This window comes from Crinia signifera, chromosome 5 (genome assembly GCF_055691185.1).
Source record: "Crinia signifera chromosome 5, ASM5569118v1, whole genome shotgun sequence".
Taxonomy (NCBI): Eukaryota; Metazoa; Chordata; class Amphibia; order Anura; family Myobatrachidae; genus Crinia; species Crinia signifera.
In genome coordinates this window covers 51,842,864-51,864,980 of record NC_139221.1, presented here as the reverse complement: position 1 = coordinate 51,864,980, position 22,117 = coordinate 51,842,864, and the positions used below count along the sequence as shown (strand labels likewise).

The 22,117-nt window shown below is 44.7% G+C and overlaps 1 protein-coding gene across 3 annotated transcripts in view; it reads left to right on the top strand.

Moving 5' to 3' along the window:
• The first annotated feature begins 870 nt into the window (after positions 1-870).
• The window catches only part of PPP1R42 (protein phosphatase 1 regulatory subunit 42), a 46,141-nt gene continuing 24,894 nt past the window's right edge, over positions 871-22,117 (top strand). Inside the window, exons 1-3 of one of the 3 annotated variants that reach the window (XM_083187209.1) lie at positions 871-1,151; positions 8,411-8,609; positions 14,017-14,183. In XM_083187209.1, the coding sequence (XP_083043335.1) occupies positions 8,478-8,609; positions 14,017-14,183 (299 nt within the window). In that variant the 5' untranslated portion in view covers positions 871-1,151; positions 8,411-8,477. The remainder of the gene's footprint in view (positions 1,152-8,410; positions 8,610-14,016; positions 14,184-22,117) is intronic. The other 2 variants (XM_083187208.1, XM_083187210.1) reach the window with 2 other exon arrangements.

The following is a 22,117-nucleotide window of genomic DNA, read 5'->3' as shown; positions in this document are numbered from 1 at the left end:
ATAATAGGTTTTACATACATTTATGTTGCTAAATAGGGGGCTCTTACAAACTTTTGTTTGTTACGCCCCTGCATGCACCACTGCATGTGATATACTGTTGTGTGACAGGATACAGTCATTTGGTCACCAGCATGATGGTCGACACCATTAGGTCGACATGCATTTAGGTCGACATGACTGTAGGTCGAAAGTGTCATTTGGTCGACAGGGTCATTAGGTCGACATGTTTTTTTTTACTGTTTTCTGAGCCAAAATGTGCCGAAAGACAGTATTTCATGCCCTACTGTCCACTAGGGAGATGGGAGAATAAAGTAGTGTGCCGAGCGTAGCGAGGCACCGTGCCCGAAGCATGGCGAGCGCAGCAAGCCATGCGAGGGGACGCTGTGCTACGTTTTACTGTTTATGTTGACTGTGTTAACATTCCAGTAAAAAAAAAAAAAAAACATGTTGACTTTTTCAATGTTGACCTTACCCATGTCGACATAATGACCCTGTCAACCTTACCCATGTCGACCTAATGACCATGTCGACCTAAAGTCATGTCGACATAATAGTATTGACCTAATGCTTGTCGACCATAATGCTGGTGACCTCATGATCCATACCCTGTGTGACCATGCTAATTTTTTGTAATACCACACCACATTTATCTGTTGTGCGCTTCAACATGCACTATTCCTAGAACTTTTTGGCAGTAGGGCACACATTTATAATTTGTAGGGCACTGAATACGCTAGCGTGCTTACTCGGGTGGCTGGCTGTAATAGAATTGATAGAACAGTGCAATGCGCCTCTATTGCTATTAGAGCAGGAAAAGAGCTTCCTGTCGGACGCGCTTCCTATGAAGTGCAGGCAGCCCATGGGAGGGGATTTAGCGCTGCGGATACCGGAACGCTGAGCAACGACTAATGCCAAATACCCTGGGGAGACAGAACGCAGCTGGCTGTAATTATGGACACTGACAGACTACTGTCCTAGGGTCACGGGTGCAGGACCCAGTCACCAGCAGCAGCAGCAGCAGCGCGCTCGCGGCAGCAGGGATCATCATCATCTTTGTGTGCGCGTGCGCCTGCTGTCCGTCTCCATGGCAACCCACGCCGGCCGGTCCTGTACACAGAGCGCATGGGGCAGCAGGAGCGGTGCTGGTGACGGTGAGTAGCAAGCAAGGACCCCTGTGCTTCCGTTATGTATATAACACACACTGTACATAGAGTTGTATCGGCACCATGTGCTCTGCGAGCATTATCTCTCCTGTGTTTATATCTATATCGCACATTGCTGCTCAACTATTTCATTTGTATATTAAGATTTTGGTTCCTTTCCCTTGCAGGACATGCTATATAAATAAACACCCAAGTTTGCAGGGTACCCACAAATATTAATTACTACCCAGGAAGGATAGTGTATGTATAAGGGTAGTGTAATGTAGTGTGTGGGGAGGGAGGGGGTGCAGGGTGAGTGGTAGAGCGTGCAGAGAGGCGGTGCATGGATACTAAGGGTAGCGTAATGTAGCGTAGCGTGTCCAGAGAGGCGGTACACTGATGGGATGCGGTCGGCAGATCGACAGTATGGTATATGGTCACTAGGTCTAAAAGCATTAAATCGACACCACTAGGTCGACATGCATGAAGGTCAACATGACTGAAGGTCAGGGCCGCCGACAGGGGGGTGCTATGGGTGCAATTGTCCCGGGCCCAGCCGCTCTGACAGAGGGTAGGGCCCAGGCAGCAGCCCACCAGCACCCCCATTCAATGCAGCCGCCATTTGCTCACTACACAGTGGCGGGCCGCAGGTTCTCCGCAGCCCGCCGCACATAGTCCCCAGGCCCGGCCAGATCCTCCTGCTGCCTGCAGCCAGGGGACATACACAGACAGTGCAGCGGGCAGCAGGAATGCTGGGCGCCCTCACTGTAAGCCGTGTGTGGTATGACATCATCGCGTGACTTACAGTGCGTGCACCCAGAATGCCAGATGCGGGAGGACGAGCCTAAGAAGCCGCTTCCATCGCCGCGGCTGCCGGTATCATTTGAATACACGATGGGGGGTAGGGGGGAGGGGGGTTGGTAGGGAAAGGGGTGGGTGGGGCCCTGGATTTTGTCAGTCCTGGGCCCCAACATTTTTGACGGAAGCCCTGCTGAATGTCGACATGGGGTTAGGTTGACACAAGCATTAGGTCGACATGGGGAAGGTCAACAGTCAAAAGGTCAACATACGGTTTTTCCCTTTTTTTTGAGCCAACATGTGCCGACAGGCGGTATTTCATGCCCTACCATCCATTAGGGCATGGTGGGAGAATAAAATAGCGTGCCGAGTGTAGCGAGGCACCGTGCCCGAAGCATGGCGAGCGCAATTAGCCATGCGAGAGAACGTGGTGCTACATTTCAGTGTCCATGTTGACTGTGTTGACATTCGGGACAACAAAAAAAGGGGAAAATCCAATGTCTACCTTTTGACTGTCGACCTTCCACATGTCGACCTAATGCTTGTGTTGACCTAAGGACACTGTTGACCTAACCACATGTCGACCTTCAGCCATGTAGACCTTCATGCTTGTCGACCTAGTTGCTGTCTATCCAAAGATCCATACCCAACAATAAATAGGTTGACACTCAATAGGTTAACCACTGTTGGTATACAGGCCATAGGTCGACACATGAAAAAGGTCAACATACCTTAGGTCTGCATGGTCAAAGGTCGCCACATGCAATAGGTCGAAATGAAAAAGGTCGACATGAGTTTTTTTTAAAAAATTCCCCAAAAAAGGTGTTTTTTAATACTTTACTATCCAAGTGGACATAGAGTGAGTATATGATGGTGTGCCTGAAGCAATGGCGAGCGAGGAGAGGGGCTGCGGTACACTTGTACAATGTCTAGGTAAGTCGACAGTAATCCTGTGAAAAACTCATGTCAACCTTTTCCATGTCGATATTTTGTGTGTTGCCTTTAACCCTGTTGATCTAAGGCATGTCAACCTTTTTTACTGTGTTGACCTATGTCCTGTCGACCTTCTTAATATCAACCCTAAAGCCCCGTACACACGGGGACGATAGGGGCTGAAATCGCTGGAAATATGGTCGCTGGCGACCATATTGCCAGTGATTGGAGTGCACACCAGCGAAAAATCGCCGGGTGCGCGCTTCCGTTTTTAGCCCCCCTTATGATCGCAAGCTCCTGCGACCAGCTGATTACCTCTGTGGCTCCCTCGGCAGAGGTTCCCTTTCATCAGCGACCATCTCTGGTCGCTGATGAAAAGGAGAAACTGAGCAATATATCTCCCCCGTGTGTACGGGGCTTTAGACCCATACCCGCATGGATACGTTTAGTGTAATGTAGTGTAGTGTGAGCGGGGAGGGATGGGGAGCAGGGGGAGCCGTAGTGTGCGCAGCGATGTGGTGCATGGATAATGGTAGTGTAATGTAGTGTGTGCGGGGAGGGGGTGCAGGGTGAGCTGTAGTGTGTGCGGGGAGGGGGAGCAGGGTGAGCCGTAGTGTGTGCAGCAATGCGGTGCATGGATAATGGTAGTCTAATGTAGTCTAATGTATGTGGGGAGGGAGGGGGAGCCACAGTGTTTGCAATGATGCGGTGCATGCAGTAGCGTAACTATAAATTTAGCTCCCCCCAGCCAAAAAATTAGTGGCGCCCCCCCTTCTTTAGTAAAAACATGACAATGGTACAGACTGGTTACCTGGGCCACTGTGCGCTGCTATGTGTAGTGCTGCAGCTCCCCAGGGGTGACATGTGCCCATGTGGCATAACAAGGAGGACATCCCATCCGCTGACATACTGTAGCCTTCCGTCACCAGCCTCAGCTTCCAAGTGTGTGCGGGTAATGACACCGGCCACCCCCAGGCGCAGATGAGGCGTGGAGACTGGGAAGGGGGGGGGGGGCAGGCTGTCACCTACCACTACTACTGAGAGACAGCAAACTGTGTATTCGCACAGGACAGCAGGTATTTTTCCATACCTGGGGCTGCCACACCAAAGTTACGCCACTGGGTGCATGGATAATGGTAGTGTGTGCAGAGAGATGTGGTGCATGGATAATTGTAGTGTAATGTAGTGTAGTGTGTGCCGGGGAGGGAGGGGGTGCAGGGTGAGCTGCAGTGTGTGCAGAGAGGCGGTGCATGGATAATGGTAGTGTAATGTAGTGTAGTGTGTGTGGGGAGGGAGGGGGAGCCGGGGGAGCCATAGTGTGTGCAGAGATGCAGTGCTTGGATAATGGTAGTCTAATGTGTGTGGGGAGGGAGGGGGAGCCGTAGTGTGTGCAGAGACGCGGTGCATGGATAATGGTAGTGTAATGTAGTGTGTGCAGAGAGGTGGTGCATGGATAAGTTTAGTGTAATGTAGTGTAGCCTGTGCGGGGAGGGAGGGGTTGCAGGGTGAGCGGTAGTGTGTGCAGAGAGGTGGTGCATGGATAAGTTTAGTGTAGTGTAGTGTGTGCGGGGAGGGAGGGGGTGCAGAGTCAGTCATAGTGTGTGCAGAGATGCGGTGCATGGATAATGGTAGTGTAATGTAGTGTAGTGTGTGCGGGGAGGGAGGGTGAGCAGGGTGAGCCGTAGTGTGTGCAGAGAGGTGGTGCATGGATAAGTTTAGTGTAATGTAGTGTAGTGTGTGCGGTGAGGGAGGGGGAGCAAGGGGAGCCGTAGTGTGTGCAGAGATGTGGTGCATGGATAATGGTAGTGTAATGTAGTGTAGTGTGTGTAGGGAGGGAGGGGGAGCAGGGTGAGCCGTAGTGTGTGCAGAGATGTGGTGCATGGATAATGGTAGTGTAATGTAGTGTAGTGTGTGTAGGGAGGGAGGGGGAGCAGGGTGAGCCGTAGTGTGTGCAGAGATGTGGTGCTTGGATAATGGTAGTGTAATGTAGTGTAGTGTGTGCAGTGAGGGAGGGGGAGTAGGGGGAGCCGAAGTGTGTGCAGAGATGTGGTGCATGGATAATGGTAGTGTAATGTAGTGTAGTGTGTGCAGTGAGGGAGGGGGAGCCATAGTGTGTGCAAATATGTGGTGCATGGATAAGTTTAGTGTAATGTAGTGTAGTGTGTGAGGGAGGGGGGGGGGGGGTTGGGCTGTAGTGTGTGCACAGAGATGTGGTACATGGGTAATCGGTAAATATTACCACATACCATAAATACAATCACAATGCCTTCCCACTTATACACTAATGTAAGACATAAATTATACTAAGCAGAGTTATTTTAGGTGAAAAACAGAAAGTTTTCATTTAGAGACAGTTCTGTAACTAAGGGGGCGGCTCTCGTGTTGTTTCCATTCTTGTGTTTGACTGGTCAGCTGTTTCCCTCATATTACTGCTGTGCTGTGCCGACATCTGCCCTGGAGGATAAGGAACTAATGGGTGTTCAATTGGCAGTATTGGAACACGGGGTGGCTCTGCGCCCATGTTGGGACTCCATGGGGCTCTGGAACAGCATCTTGTAGTCTCTATTGGAAAGGACTGCCAGTCAACCTTGCTGGGGCTCCCTGCATCCAGACAGGGGCACATGGTTCTCATGTTGGGAGGCCACTGACCCATTTTAGGCACAATTCGGCTCTGTAGATGCCTCATGGGCCTATTTCGAGGTGATGCAGGCTGGTGTTTGGACGGCATCAGGCGATGTTGGGGAATCGGCGAGCAATGTTTAGGTGGCATTGCCGGATCTCGGGGAGGTGCTGGCCAATGTTGAAGAGGCTGCAGGCGATAATGGGGTGGCACTTGACGTTGTTGGGATGATGCTGACCAATGTTGGGCCACTATACGCCTCTCTTGGTCCTCCCTGCGGCTCTGGAGAATCGCCACCTGTGCAGAGATAGGTGGCAAAAAAATTACTTTTTCTTGAAACAGACCAGTCTTATAGCCAGCCATGATATATATATACACTCCCCTCCAGGCAGCAAAGATATAGTAGTTTCCTGCCTGTTTATAGGTGCTGTGACTGGGCTGTCATGACATCATAATAGTCTGAGCTAATAGACAGGGGAAGAGGAGAGAGAGCTATGGGAGAGGTCAAAGGTCACCTGGTGACATATGGCAGAGCCTGTCAAACCCGCGTTCCTGGAATCTTACCTCCAATTGCTGGCCCTACACCTTAACTTGTTTCGTCCTGGCTGGTAGTGGAGCATTTTCATAAGCTTTGTCTTGGCACCTGGAGGATGATAATTGTATGCCAAAATATTTATGATTTGAGCAATATTTATACATAACAAGCACATACGATAAATAGGCACCTATATCAGTTTCCGTGAGAATGCAGACTGGGCCAGAATTCCCACTAGACAACCTAGGTGCTCACCTAGGGCCCGATGGGTACCATTTAAAAAAAAAGCAGTTGTAACTCTTTATTTTCAAACAGAGAAGTACTTCAGAGTTGGTGGTATTTGGCTGCCAATACATTTGGCAGCCAAATAGGAATGACTTCACCATCGGAAAAAAACGAATCCCAAGAACTCGGCAGCTAGATAAATTTGACAAATTCTCAGGCCGAAAACACAGCCGATCCCATTTGTAACTATTCGTATTGGTGCTCGGCCAACATGGCCGAGCTTAGTAAATCTTCCCCTCAGTGTGCATATTGCTAGATGGCCATCACTGCTACCTACTACAACCCTGGGGCGGCCGTCATTAAGGTGATGCAGGCCGGCCCCCTTATCAATTCTGGACTTCCACATGCGCAGTCCAGGGACTAATCCTCTGACTATCATAACTAAAGAGATAACTAACCCTAAAATACAGGTTAAGATGTAGAATAAAGGGTATGCAGTTAATATGCCAACAGTGACAATCCCGATGCCGAAATCCTGACTGATGACATTACCGCCAGCTGGAATCTTGGTGCACAGGGTCCATTCTCCCTAATGGGAGTAAAAAAAAAAGGCAGATTGTCCTCTCCACTGGCGCTTTGTCAGGATGGTACCTCCCTTAAATCTGAGGTACGGTCCTCTTCTCCCAAAACAGTGATAGCAAGGTGTATTAATAAATACCATACATCCCTCAAAATGTAATGGCGTTCCTCTTCTCCGCCTCTGTGAATAGCAATCTGTGTCACCAGGATTTTTTTGGGGGCCCCTTTGATAGATGGGTGGTCAATCACGCTCCCCCAAAAAGGAATACAGAAAATGGCACAAATAGTGTAATACCATTTAATGTACAATAAAAACAAATACACAGGTGAGACAGAAAAATAATGGACAAGTGAATGGTAGAATGGCCTGTTACCCGATATGGTGGAGAACGTGGATAAACAATCCAGTCCTCAAAGATGGCAAGTATGGATGGTAGTGAACCCGGGTTTTCACTATCAGGCAACCACCACGGCAGGCACAGGATCCAGTCAGTCCAGACACGTTCTCCACCATATCGGGTAACAGGCCATTCTACCATTCACTTGTCCATTATTTTTCTGTCTCACCTGTGTATTTGTTTTTATTGTACATTAAATGGTATTACACTATTTGTGCCATTTTCTGTATTCCTTTTTGGGGGAGCGTGATTGACCACCCATCTATCAAAGGGGCCCCAAAAAAAATCCTGGTGACACAGATTGCTATTCACAGAGGCGGAGAAGAGGAACGCCATTACATTTTGAGGGATGTATGGTATTTATTAATACACCTTGCTATCACTGTTTTGGGAGAAGAGGACCGTACCTCAGATTTAAGGGAGGTACCATCCTGACAAAGCGCCAGTGGAGAGGACAATCTGCCTTTTTTTTTCTTCTGTATATTTGATGGTGTTTGGGTCACCATTCTAGTTTGGACTCTCCCTAGGCTGCTTGAGCGCACAAATACATCTACTCTTATCTTTTTGCATACGTCCCTAATGGGAGTCCTCAACCCCCTGAGGGGAATAGAACCTTGCGGCGAACGAAGGAAGCCACCATGCCAGCAGCGTGGCACGTCTAGCGATCCCGCAAGGAGCCTCTGTGCGCCCCCCCCTGGCATTTTGGCATCTGGAATCCCGACCGTCGGGATTGTGACCACTGGTATAATGGCTGCCAGCAAAAAATACTGAACACCAATAAAGTCCTACCGAAAATGGTTTATTGTGCTGGTTTTACAATACTCCTAACATGTGTGGTTTATAAAGGGATTTAGGGGCCGATTCAGACCCCTTGTCCGATGGTGGGGGGTGTTTGCGCATGCCCATTTATGGGCTTGTACAAACCTCATGAGCGAATGGCTTTGGCAAGTTTCACACTAGCTGAACCGTTCGCTCGAGAGGGGGCGGGCACAGGGTTTTATGGGCGTCCCCATTAAAACGCTGGGCATTCCCCTGGGAACGCAAGTGTATATGCGTGTGCTCACCTTATAATAAGAACTGCTGCTGTGTTGGTAATGGTTAGTCTGTATTTGAAAGCACAGTATGTGATTTACAATGGGGGGACACACTTGGTCTGACTTTTATTTTCACGTCTCCCTAGGACAGTGATGTACCTGTACAATACATCCTAGCAGCACACACTGGTCGCACTGTTCTGCCGAGCAGTTATGGTTCGTCTAACAGTAGATCTCATTGCAAGAACCAGCAATCAACTCCGCAGCAGGAAGGATGAGTCCCTTACCCAGCGCTTCAAAAGAGTCACGCACCTGAACTTCTCCAATAAAAACATTGATTATGTTGTAAGTATATGTAATGTTGCTCAGACCAATGGGAGATCTAACATCTTCATTGTAAACAAAGATTACCACAATATAATACATGGTTACCGTATGGCTGCAGTGAGGGTGATTGGAGTCATTATCCATCTCAGTGGCATCACTAGGGTTGTTGTCACCCAGTGCACCCAGTGCAGTAACTCTGAGTGTATATTGTGGAATTTTATATTCCTGGTTTATTATATGGAGACTTGTGTGGTAGATGTGTTGTCAGTCTGTCTGCAAAGAAATGCATACGCAGAGGGGAACACACCCCAGTATAGTAGTTCACAAAGTGACCTGTATATACAAGAACCAGTGGCATCACTAGGGTTATGCAGACCACGCCAGATGACATCCTCAGCGGTGGGATTTTTAAATGTTGGAAGGTAAGTACTCGATTCAGTCACTCTGTCGTCTGGTACAAAAGGAAGTCCATGGGGGAAAAAATCAGTGTACAACTTCTGATACATTCATCATCGCAAACTGGGCCGTGTCGCAGATTTTTAGTGCGTTTAAAGACGGACAGTGTTATACAGTACCGAGTGCGATGGCACCTGCTAATTTATGCATTCCCGGAAAATGCCGTCTGAACGGCCAAGAGACGCCTACATTTATATGACTACTCCCCATTACCGCCCACAAACGCTGTCTTCCTGTCACTCACTTCCTCTGTGTGATGTTCATGCTTGCGCAGGGCCAGATTAACAATGAGGCATATCGGACTGTACAGTAGCTCCGGATCGCCACATAAAAGTGTACACATCATCAGCAAGATGACAGTCACATGGTCATAATCCAAATGTATTAAAATGTTATTTTTATTTCCACAATAAATTATGCCATTTTTCTACATGATGTGCACCGTGAGCTGGTTCCGATCCGATGGCTACCCGCACCCGGGTGTATGGTCATTTCCAGATCCTACCTGCTGCAGGTAGGATCTGAATAACAACAGTCCGACCCGCGGGGCTGCACATCCAATCGGTCGAATTGGATCTAGATTGATGTGATCGGACCCTTGTCGTCCTGGTGTGTACCCAGCATTAGGGTGCTGTATGAACAGCTGGTTGAATTAAAACATAGTTATCATTTACAGTGATACCATGATTGTATAAAATCTATTTGCACTGTTGGTATCATTTACAAAAGTCTAAGGAAGGGAAACAGAACATGTACTCCAAAGCATCCCAATCTGTCAAAGATGACAATGATTTTTCATCAGTATTAATACATTCATTGTACACTGCAAGAAGAACGGCCTCACAATACATGTGTGGTGCGTATGTGTGAGGGCAGATTTTCTTTCCTAGCTCCTGCAGACCGAGTTCCCATGACGCATCAACTTTCACTCTGCTTTCAAACTACATTATAGTGATGTCTGAACTTTTGAGGCTTTTTTCCTATAACTGAACAACGCGTAAGCTGGTAATTGGTGTGTTCACCTTGGCTTGTTCACCTCTGTCAGCAGAGTTTTTCCTGCTAGATCTGTGATTCTGGGAAATTAATTCAAAGTTTAGGATATTGTCTTAGGAGACTGTGTAAATTATATTTCTAGTGACCTTTAAGACTCTCATTCAGGGAATGCAAATCATTAATACAGGATACGGTGAGTTTTATAGTTATGGAAAATATAACTTAGAGGAGTAAATTGTCAGTTTTATTGTAAACGATAACAATTGAATTCACAGGGGGGGATTCAGTTGTTCGGGCCGGCAGCTGTCTATCCTGTATGTCCGACGGAGCTATTCAATTGTTGTCAGGAGCGCCCAGCTGCTGGTGCAGCATTTCAGCTTTCCGTCCCCTTGGTGACCATCTGAAATGTGCAGAAAGTGACCCGGTTCAGCGTTCAAACAGGACACTGCGCCGTTCCCATTAGTTTAGTCAGGATTAGCTGCTTTAAACCATAATGAGCAGGATCAGCGCAATAACAAGCATCAAATGAATATCAAATGAATTGTTCAGGTGTCCATACACTGGGGCAACTCACATGCAATTTGGCCACATTTCATGCATTTGCGGTGACAAATCGCATGAAAAGCATCCAAATCGCATGTGATTGACCTCAGGTCCGATGCCGTGCCCGATCCTGTGTGCATTGCGTTGGAGCCTGGGATTCGCTCCGGCTGCAGGGGAGATATGTAGGCTCGGCTGGGGTCACATGCAATATATTGTATTCAAAAAGACCACATACGATATATATCACATGCAATCCTGCCGGCCACCGCGAAGGTCCCGGGCAGCTCAAGAGGAGGATCGCGTGTCGCAGAAGTGGTTACTTGTTTCCTAGCACGGCGCCAGCGATGAAAATTGTATCAATCGGGTCCCAAAAAAATCGCGTCAATCGCATTGCATGCAACCAAATCGCATGCGATGCGATCGATGCAATTTTTACATTGGAACCAATGTAACCCCACGATGAACGCCAACCTGAAGCGTGGCGAGCGCAGTGAGCCCGCGAGGGGCATCAGTACATGTCCTCCGACCTTTTCATATCCCCACTATCCACATCGGTGTGGAGTTGAATTTATATAGTGGCGAGGGTACGCGCATTACTTTACAGGTATTACGCGTCCCCTCACGGGGCTCGCCACGCTTCGGGCTCGGTGGCTTTCTGCGCTCGCCACACTATATAAAGTCAACGCCACGCCGACGTGGATAGTGGGGGAATGAAAAGGTTGGAGGACGTGGAACGCCGTCGCTCGCCATGCTTCGGGTTGGCGTTCATCGTGGGGTGGCGTTAACAATGGGGGGGCATTTGACATACAAATTACCCATCAGGGTGGGTATACAATCAAAAATCGGGTCCATTGGGCCATTTAACATTGTTCCCTATGTAAAATCGGGTCCATCGCATCGGTCGCATTGTATGCCATTATAATGGCATACAATGGACCAGATTTTACATAGGAATTTAACATTGAATACAATGCATTCAATGTTAAATCTCGTAGGTCGCATCGCATGCCTTAACTTAAGGCATGCGATGGACGTGATTTTTTAATTGTCGGCAAAAGGGCAAAAAATAGCCCTAAAATTGCGTCGGTCGCGTCCATCGCATACCTTAAGTTAAGGTATGCGATGACCCACGACGGGCGCCATGCTAGGAAACAAGTGTGAAGTGTATGGCCAGCTTTAATATCACCTTTGGACTCAGATGTACCAAGCTGCACTGACCAGAACTAAAACATAGCAAGCCTGATTTGCATCTATTTCCTTTTATATTTAAATATTGTCCCAATACAAACATCCATTAGTATTCTTTAATATTATATTACTATTATTTTTCAATGTCAAGTTGTCCTCTTAAGAAGCGACAACACTGACTGTCCTCCATTCACCTCTAATAGAGATCATCTAGAAATGGTGATATCGGAACTCCCTGGAGTCCACTTATCTTTACTGGAACCTTGTTGGTTTGACAGAGCAAGTCAGATTAATTCTAAATAAACAGCCAGAAGTCTGTGCAGCCCTCAGTGATCTGTGAATGTAATGAAAGCCAGATGATGCTTTGCCCTCAGTTATAGAGTAGGTGACAATCATTTTGCTGTAGATCCTCTGTATTAGCGGCTGTACCAATGAATAGCTAAGTAAGCACTAGACCTTAGCCACCAAGGCAGTATGAATAACCATCTTGCTTATAACTGAGGCTTAAACCTAATAGTTCTACATGGTGCTTGGTTAGGAGGTAGGAATATTTACTCAACAGTACTCCATGGGGAACGATTGATGGATAAATATATACATAGCACTACACCCACATGGATACCGCTAACAAGCCAGCACCGAGAGCCCGGAGGTGTCAGGGACCAGGCTCATAATGAGGTAATAAAAGTAACACATGTGGGAAAGCAGAAGAAGTTCAAATATACTTCTTAATTTAAATAAATGAGTATAATTAGGTTATTCCATTAACCAGTGAGTGTATAAGAGGTCTGAGTAGCACGTAGGAAGCCAAGTGTGTACAATGAAGGGTCTTCATATCAATTATAAACCAGTAGAAATCAATCTCAATCGATGTTGGGTCTAGGGGACTGAAACACACATTTACTAACAAATTTATTTTTAATATTATAGTTTAATTGTAAATGTGTGTTTTAGATCAATAAAAATTGTTCTGTGTCTCATAATGACGGTATTAAAAGTAACACATGTGGGAAAGCAGAATAAGTTAAATCTACTTTGTACCTGTAAAAGGAGAGATGACCGGTCTGACTTTGCTGAAGGACATGTGCAGTAGTCCCATAGACTTGAATGAGCATAAGAGCTGTCTGCTTTTTAGATATACTTTGTAGTGCTGACCAGTAGTGATGTGTAGTGCTGACCAGTAGTGATGTGTAGTGCTGACCAGTAGTGATGTGTAGTGGTGCCAGCACATGGGCATCTGATTAGAAAGCTTCCTATAAATTCTATACAAGCTTCAATGCATAGTTGCCTACCCTCCTGCATTCTGCAGGAGACTCCCTGAAATAGCAGCAATCTCCCTCTCTCCCTTATTTCACCTAGCCCACATTACACTGTTACATTTTTTGGGGGAAAAGAATGAGAGATACTGTAGATACATTTACATTGAATCATCAGCACCATTTCCCAGAACTTTAGTAAATATAGTAGCTCTTACTAACTGCTTTGGGGATCATCTACATTTGGATATAATTCATTGTACAAAATTCCTCAGATGTAGGAGTACACACTAATACTTCTAGGTGCCACGTTCACAATCTTTTTTCCCAATCTCTCCATATATGGAACTTGACACGCCCTTTGGGTGGAGCATGACATGGCCCCTCAATGGGGCGCTGTGAAAAATTATACTACCAAAAAGTAGGCAAAGTAGCATGCTTCAATGATCTGAAAGAGGGAAAGAACCCAGCAGCCCTGAGCCCTATGGCATATTTATTCCTCAGCCTCGATATACTGTACCGCCCATGATATTAGGACATGGGAAAGGAATATAGTAGATGTAAGAGGCAGGGGCGGATTTAGGGATGAGGGCGCCCCTAGGCACAACAATAATGTTTACTAAGTAGGACAGTTTATAGGGGCAGTATCTGCATGTCCTATCCATTTACACTCTATTTAAGATGGAATATAGTACAGTACAGTGGATATTTTGCAGTTATTGGTACATTTTGGGCTGACAGTACTATCACAGGCATCCAAGTGCCGCCCCCAAACATGTGCCGCCCCTAGGCCGGTGCCTCACGTGCCTAATGGGAAATTCGGCTCTGGTAAGAGGGGGTGTCCTACTTCCAGGTGTACACTTATGTATGTTTTTTCTTTGCATCCAAATGAGCCAATCAGCAGGTTTTTACCTGGATTTTTGAAAACCATGATAGCATTACTTTTTTCCACGCCACTATACAGCACATGTCATGTTTTCTCTTTCCAGGAGGACCTATCCATGTGCAGAAACCTCACTGTCTTATATCTATATGACAATAACATTAGTCACATCGGACATCTTGGATTTGCAACAAATCTGACACACCTGTACCTCCAAAATAACTGCATATCCAGCATAGAAAACCTGGATGGATTGAAAAGACTGGAGAAACTGTAAGCATCTAATTATTACTTTTTATTTCTGTAAAGGTTATTAGTCCTTGGCCAGCGCAGTGGTCTAGTAGTCAGCATTACAGCCTCAAAGTATTGAGGTGTTTAATTCATGGCTGAAACCAGTGGTTTGAAAGGAGGTGGATTGGGTTGATATCTGCACACAAAAAATATATATATGTATATGACCCTATTTATACGGGTCTGATCCGCTTGGTTATAATTAATATTCTTATAGCGGGGGTGCTATCCTGTAAACTAAATAAATTCAGAACAAGAAAAAAGGAGACGGGAAAGCTAGTTCCTTGGATGCACACCAAACAATAGTTAATATAAGCCACCAATTGTTGGGGGTGGTTTGTGGAAGTGGATTCTCAAAAAGTGGGGTATCCCCTATAATCTTTATTAATATCCGGATATGGGATACACCACCAATAATGCGAAATACAAGAGGTTAAAATATAAACGGACTTACAACATACATTTATACATTAAAGTGAAAAAGATTAGAAAATGTGTCAACGCGATAAAATAGACTTCCAAACTAATAAAATCTTCAAATGGAGTAATAGAATAACAAGATACCAACAGTCCTCCAATAGAAGTGGTAACACCTCTAATTATACTACATCCGAACCGGATTCTTCGGACAATGATACTATTGATAGTAGACTCTCACACATGAATTTTTTAGGAACGGGCCGCCGACCAGGCAGAGACCCTGGAGAAAAATCAGGAGGGGCCAGGGGCGGAGGAAGGAGGAAAAGGGATGCACAAGATTGGAGGGAAGAAAGAAGAGAAAAGAGGAGATTCAGGGAATAACACCAACTGACCCTACATTCACAAACTCTACCTCTCTCAAAATCATTAACCTGACCAATAGAATACTATCTGAAAGTCAAGAAACCATCCTCAAACGAGGTCTCTCATTTTCACCATCAGCCAATATGGATAGATTCGATGTGGAAAAGGATCTCAACCTTTTCACGCGCAAGATCCTTCTTAAAAAGTTCTTTGCACAACAGAAAACACTAAAAGAGGCGAATGTAAGCTCACCATCTGATCCCACTGCCCATATGGAATACCAACAAGGCCCATTGGAAGAATGGGAAGAAGAAGAACAAGACGCTATCCAAACATTGATGGAATTAGCAGGTGATGAGCCAGATAATCTTATCGGTCAAACACAACAACACCGCTTTCCATCTAAATCCGAGCCATTTGACAAATCAAAAATAAAAAAGAAATCGACCTTCCAACCTGATAGTAAAATATGCCCTCAAATCCAAGTTTTCCAAACGCTTGTATCACAGGATTTAGACCGTCTCCTGACTCAGAATAAATATAAGATCAATAACACCAATAGAGAAGAACGTGAGGCACTGAAGGAGATTACTACATGGCACGACACGATCGTGAAGCCCTCTGATAAGGGGGGCAACATAGTTCTATGGCCTAGAAGCATGTATACACAGGAACTAGAGAAACAACTAGGAGATGTCTCATGCTATAGAAAACTCATTTTCAATCCGAGTGCAGAATACACACGACAATATGGAAAACTAATTGGAGCAGCAAGGGACAAAAAAATCATATCCCAAAGTGATTTCCAATTTCTACAAGTGGATCATCCCAAAACACCGACACTATATCTCTTACCGAAAATACACAAAAACGCAGAGATACCACCAGGAAGACCTATAGTGTCGGGAAAAGGAGGACTTACTGAAAAACTCAGTATTTATGTCGATCAATTTTTGAGAAAGCATGTCATGGCATTACCGTCATTCCTACGAGACACCATGGATGTGTTGAATAAGGTGGAACATCTTACAGTAAGCAAAGACACATGGTTAGTGTCATGCGATGTGGAAAGCTTATACACAAGCATCAGTCATCAAAATGGTATAAGCGCCACCCAGTATTTCCTAAATATGGATGCCAACTACGAATTTAACGACTTTCTGATCGAGGCCATGACATTTATTTTGACCAAAAATTATTTTACCTGCAATGGCTCCCACTATCTCCAGGTACGAGGTACTGCAATGGGGACAGCGTGTGCCCCGACATATGCAAACTTGTACCTGGGGTGGTGGGAGAGAGAGGTGGTCTTTCAAGAATCACATATGATTTATACAGACAAAATTCCCCTATTCCTCCGTTATATTGATGACATTCTATTATTATGGGATGGGGAAAAAGAAGAGCTGGAGAAGTTCATCTCAATCCTAAATCATAACCAACTTAACTTGAAACTAACATACGAGGCCAGCCAGAAACAGATCCACTTTCTAGACTTAACCATTGGGATTGATACAGAGGGCATGATATACACTGATCTGTATCGTAAATCTACGGCAACTAATAGCGTCCTACATGCCTCAAGTGCCCACCTACCCAGTACCATAAAAGCCATCCCGAAAGGGGAAATGGTACGGATGAAACGTAACTGTTCAGATCCCGATACATTCATCAAAAGGGAACAAGAACTATCGGAGCGACTTTATGAGAGAGGGTATAGCAAAAAATTGGTTAAAAAATCCTGCAAAGCTATAAAACAGATCCCTCGCGAATCCTTACTCCTCCCCAAAAAACGGAACCCCAAAGAAGAACCGGTACGGTTCATTGGGACCTTTAACACCCATTGGATGAATATAAAACAAACACTTCAGAAACATTGGTCGGTTCTACAGACAGACGAAGATTTAAAAGACATCCTCCCTCCCAGAGTCCAGGTCAGCTGGCGAAGAGCCAGGAATATTGGAGACCGTCTGGTCCAAAGCCACCTGGCAGATCAATATCAGACCAAACCGATAAGGAAAGGATCCACCAAATGTGGACGCTGTAAGGCTTGTAAGCATATGATACCAATGCAATCCTACACGGACAAATTTGGCAAAATATGGCCAATCGAGGACCTCATTACCTGCACCACAATAGGGGTAGTTTACCAACTACAATGCCCCTGTGAGAAGATATATGTGGGGAAGACTAAAAGACCACTGAAAGTACGAGTCCTCGAACATATTGGCTCCATTCGAAATGCAGTGAAAGACATGGCCAATTTTAAAAGATTAACTCCAGTGGCCAAACATTTCTGGAGATATCATGGAAATGATCCTGCAGGCCTCAAAGCATTCGGTATGAGACACATACGTATGGGAATCCGTGGAGGTAATCTAGACGCGGAACTACTAAAAGCTGAAACCAAACTAATATTCCTTATGGATAGCTTACAACCTAAAGGCCTAAATGACCACAACAGCTACTTACCCTACCTCTAATTGCGAACAAACAACTACTAGTAACCGATAGTACTGAGCAAGATAAGGACCTCAATCAACACAGACCATTGATTATAATGATCAACGGCCAGACATGACAATCGGTCCAATTTTGACAGGTTCCAAGACTAAACAACAACTTAGTAATAGAGGATATTCCATCGCATTCAAAGACCTATTATAAATCGAGTATCTGTCAATCGGTATACGAGAATATATGTAAAATAGATAAATGCCTGACCACACACTATTGGTTGGACACCTGACAAGTATTTCCAGCTAAAGCTATCATGGACCACTAATTATAGGGTCCCATAAACCTACAACACTACCCCCCATAGTATATCCACATGTAAAGAGACCTTAAACTTAGATCACCAGTACTATATACTTACCTCTCACAATATGACACCAGAGTACAATAGACCCATAAGATACTTACCTTTAGAAATATTATATCAGAGCATTACACTCCAAACTCTGGAATCCACACGAAAGTATCCAATATATGCGTGACTGTATCAGGTGTATTTTAAAATTAATACACAACTAAATACATTAATATTAATAATGGGCACACACACATAGAACTAACACAAGAACACTTGAGATAAAAATAATTAATATCGAGTATAATAAAATCAAGTACTAATAATAACAGAAACAAAACGGATTATTTCAACACCTTTATTTCACTTTATTATCCTCACAAATATCCACAACATTATCACTGTCATACATTTATGGCATTAAAAGATCCAATATATTACATCAAAAATATTCTCCAATAACACATCACTTTCTTCTATTAACTTTATTTTGCACATAATCTTATCACGATTTTCATGAGTTTTTTGCACTATCTACACATATTTATTCACTTCTTGTTTTTAGAAGTAACTATTACCTTATTTAGAGTTTTGTTTCACATACAGAATCCACTCTGTACAATGTCTATCAATACAATATGACACGCACATATATAAGAAGTAGAGGTCAGAACAATGATATACATGATGCACATGGCGGGGTTAGACCTAGCTCAGGCATAACACTCATAACAATGATCAGAACATACCGAAAGTCCAAAGAACCATATTTGTAATGTCGATATATAGGTAATAAATATGACGATTAGCCCCTGAAAGAACCAATGGGGTGATGTGTGTAGAAAATATGAAGATACAAACCTTACAAACTTGAATGGTTATTATATATGCCCAATACAGGGCTATGATCGATGCGGGGTACTTCCTGAAGAATAACAGCGGAGCTCACGATTGGTCTGGATAGACCACGTGACACCGCACATGACGCGCAATGCCAACTACGTGGCTTGCGTGATGACGAATAACACGCAGACGCTAAGAAGAGGGCGGAAGTCCTCTAAGCCAAATGCCGGACAACAGATACCGGCATTGGCTCAATTGTACCACATGGCGCATTTGCGCGACCCGATTGGCGGAACATAGTAATAAATACAGTGACCGGAGGGCAGTCTCTGGGTTAGCTTGAAGAAGCCATAACTGCGAAACACGTGTCCTAACTGTCAGTGTAGTGCCAGTTAGGGGGCTGGGGATATAGGCAGAACAATAATGTACTAGCCATAATTATGTTTTATTAACCATACTGAGTAGTCAGTCAGTCCTATAGCAGGAGTGTATTTATATGTGTATAGAGCTCCACTGTGCAGACTAAGTGGTATCGATCCATAGTGCAAGTTCATTAGTTTGAACTTGGGAAATTTCCCTCTATTACAGCACTAAATATACCACTAGGTGTCAGTAGAACACCATCAAGGAATCATTACCTATAGCTCAATAATATATTCTGCAACAGTGTAACTATCACACCTCTGGGCAGCACGTCAGATTGTTTAGCAAAATAGAAAGTGTATCCAATTTCTCAATTGTATTTGTATGAGGAAGCCCTGAATACAGCTAAGACCAACTAGCTGTCAAGTGTATTTAAAACACATAATCTAACTTGGCAACATTGTAAACACCTTTGTAAATACCTGTTATATGTACCCATAACACAAAACTATATACAACCAGTCAATTAAGTGACCAATCTAAATGGCAAATTGTGTATTAATACACTAAATAAGCCTACGTACATTCTGGACACAGGATCATAAAGGTCCATAAATATACATCTATATGTCCAAACTAACCTATATGGCGAAATGTGTATTATTCTAAAACACTAAATAAGCCAGTATAGGATTTTCTCATCATTTTTTTGACTGTAAATTTTGACCGACAAGGCCTAATGTGTATATAACGCTGAATAAGCCTAAAAACGAATTATAAATGAACTGTATAAATACAATGGAGTGCATAGGCCATTAAAAACAGCCAATATAACAATAGGTGTAAGGGGTGTACATAAGCCCATACAAAACTGCAGAGCTACAGAAAAGGTTAACCACCTTTCCATCACTATACCTATAAATTATATCTAACACCGGTGGCACATGCCGGTTCTCATGAAATTGGATAATTACACACGTACCAAAGTGAACCATTCCCTCATCATTATTTGAGAATTAAGGATACTATCATTTCCCAATATACTGCCCGGGTAGACAAACTGGGAATAAGAGTGTACCAATACACAATAAAATCATATGAACCCACAAATATAGAGGGTCAGATAAGTGTACACCTATCCTAAGAGATACACCCTGCTAATATATATATCAAAAATAGCCAATACAGGCGTGATTATATTGATATACCTATAGAACAACCCTAAAGACTGAGGACACAATTCCAGTGTCTCATTGATACTACTCAGCCCAGCCCCCCCTGCCTACAAATTTTAAATTTATTTTCACATTTTCTAATCTTTTTCACTTTAATGTATAAATGTATGTTGTAAGTCCGTTTATATTTTAACCTCTTGTATTTCGCATTATTGGTGGTGTATCCCATATCCGGATATTAATAAAGATTATAGGGGATACCCCACTTTTTGAGAATCCACTTCCACAAACCACCCCCAACAATTGGTGGCTTATATTAACTATTGTTTGGTGTGCATCCAAGGAACTAGCTTTCCCGTCTCCTGAAACCAGTGGTGGCTGGTGACCGTGGCCTGCAGCAGAGACCACGCCTTTCATTGGTGGGGGGGAACCACAGGGGGCTCCCTGAGCACCATTCCCCCTTAATCCGGCTCTGCCCACACATATGCTATGTGTGGTCTTTGCTGCAGCCCACATACAGCAGCAACTGACCAAGACCCTACCGTATCTGTGTGGAATCTATCTCTCCATTGCATGTTTGGATGGGCTTCCTCCCACACTTGAAGATCATACTGGTAGGTTACCCAACTTCTGACCCTAACCCTAGTGTATATGAGTGTACATGTGATAGGTAATGTAGATAGTCAGCTGCACTGTGTGATCTATTATCTGTAAAGCCCTGCGGAATATGTGTGCGCTATTGGTCTGATACGGAGATGGACTCGGTAGCACAGAGCAGCAGCTATTCTACAATCTGCAAATGCCTCAGGGGGCAATACCTGCCAGCTTCTGTGATCCGCTGCTGCATCCGAGGATGGGATTTTTTGGGGGTCCATGACCCCCAAAGAGGGAGAACAAAATAGGTGGCGAGCGTAGCGAGCCACCGTGCCTGCAGCGTGGCGAGCAAAGGGAGCCCGCAAAGGGCTTTGTTGCGCTCCCCCCGCTGTCTGAGTCTTGGCGGGATTGCGACGTGGGGCTAATGACTGTCGGAATCCCGACCGTCAGGGTGTTATACCACACCCCTTCTGGGGCCCATGGAGACGGCACCTGTGTACGGATCTTAGTGCACATACCTGGGGCCAGCCTCCAATAAAATCCTGCTACTCTTTTTGATCACTGGCCGTATGCAATTTGGGGTAGACCTGCCAAGGCATTTGAGGGGAAGGCTCCGACCCCGATTTAACTGTTTCTATGGTAGCCACCGAGTAAGTCCTGGACTCCGCACAGACTGCACACAGTGGAAAATTCATTCTATGGTGCGCGGCTTGTGAATGCACTTGCAGCTAATCACAGATCCAGGTAATTTTCGCAAGCTCTGCTAAGCAATTTGCAGACTTGCACGGTGCGGGATTTCACACTGGTTGGGCAGCGTATATCTGATCACGGGGGCTCTGCAATTTAGCAGAACAGCGATCAGGTCTTAAAATCCCCCATAGTGCGTACACACCTGACATTATGCACAATAATGTTGTAAATCGTGCATATCGGTAACTATGATCATCTATTGTGTACGCACATTTACTTGCATTGGGAGGGAGTTGCATTTGCTGTGTATGCAGATTTGGGTGCATTTACTGTATGTGGCAAAATGCGACTTATTTCCAGACACAATTATTCCTGCATTCAGCTCTAAATAAGACCCAAAACCTCCCTGATTGTAATCAAGGTAATGACCCAAGCATTGTGGGAAACCGCTAACTTCTCTGCTGCCTGGTGAAGGATATTTGGAAATGTATGCCAAATTTGATTGTTCTAGCCTAATTTGATTGTTTATTATCTTTTGGATTGAATTGGTAATTGTAATATCTTTATAAGCGAATTTCAACAGATCATAACAATGGTCATTAATGTGATCAAATAAATCATTAAATCATTACCTATAATAGTAATTCAAAATTGGC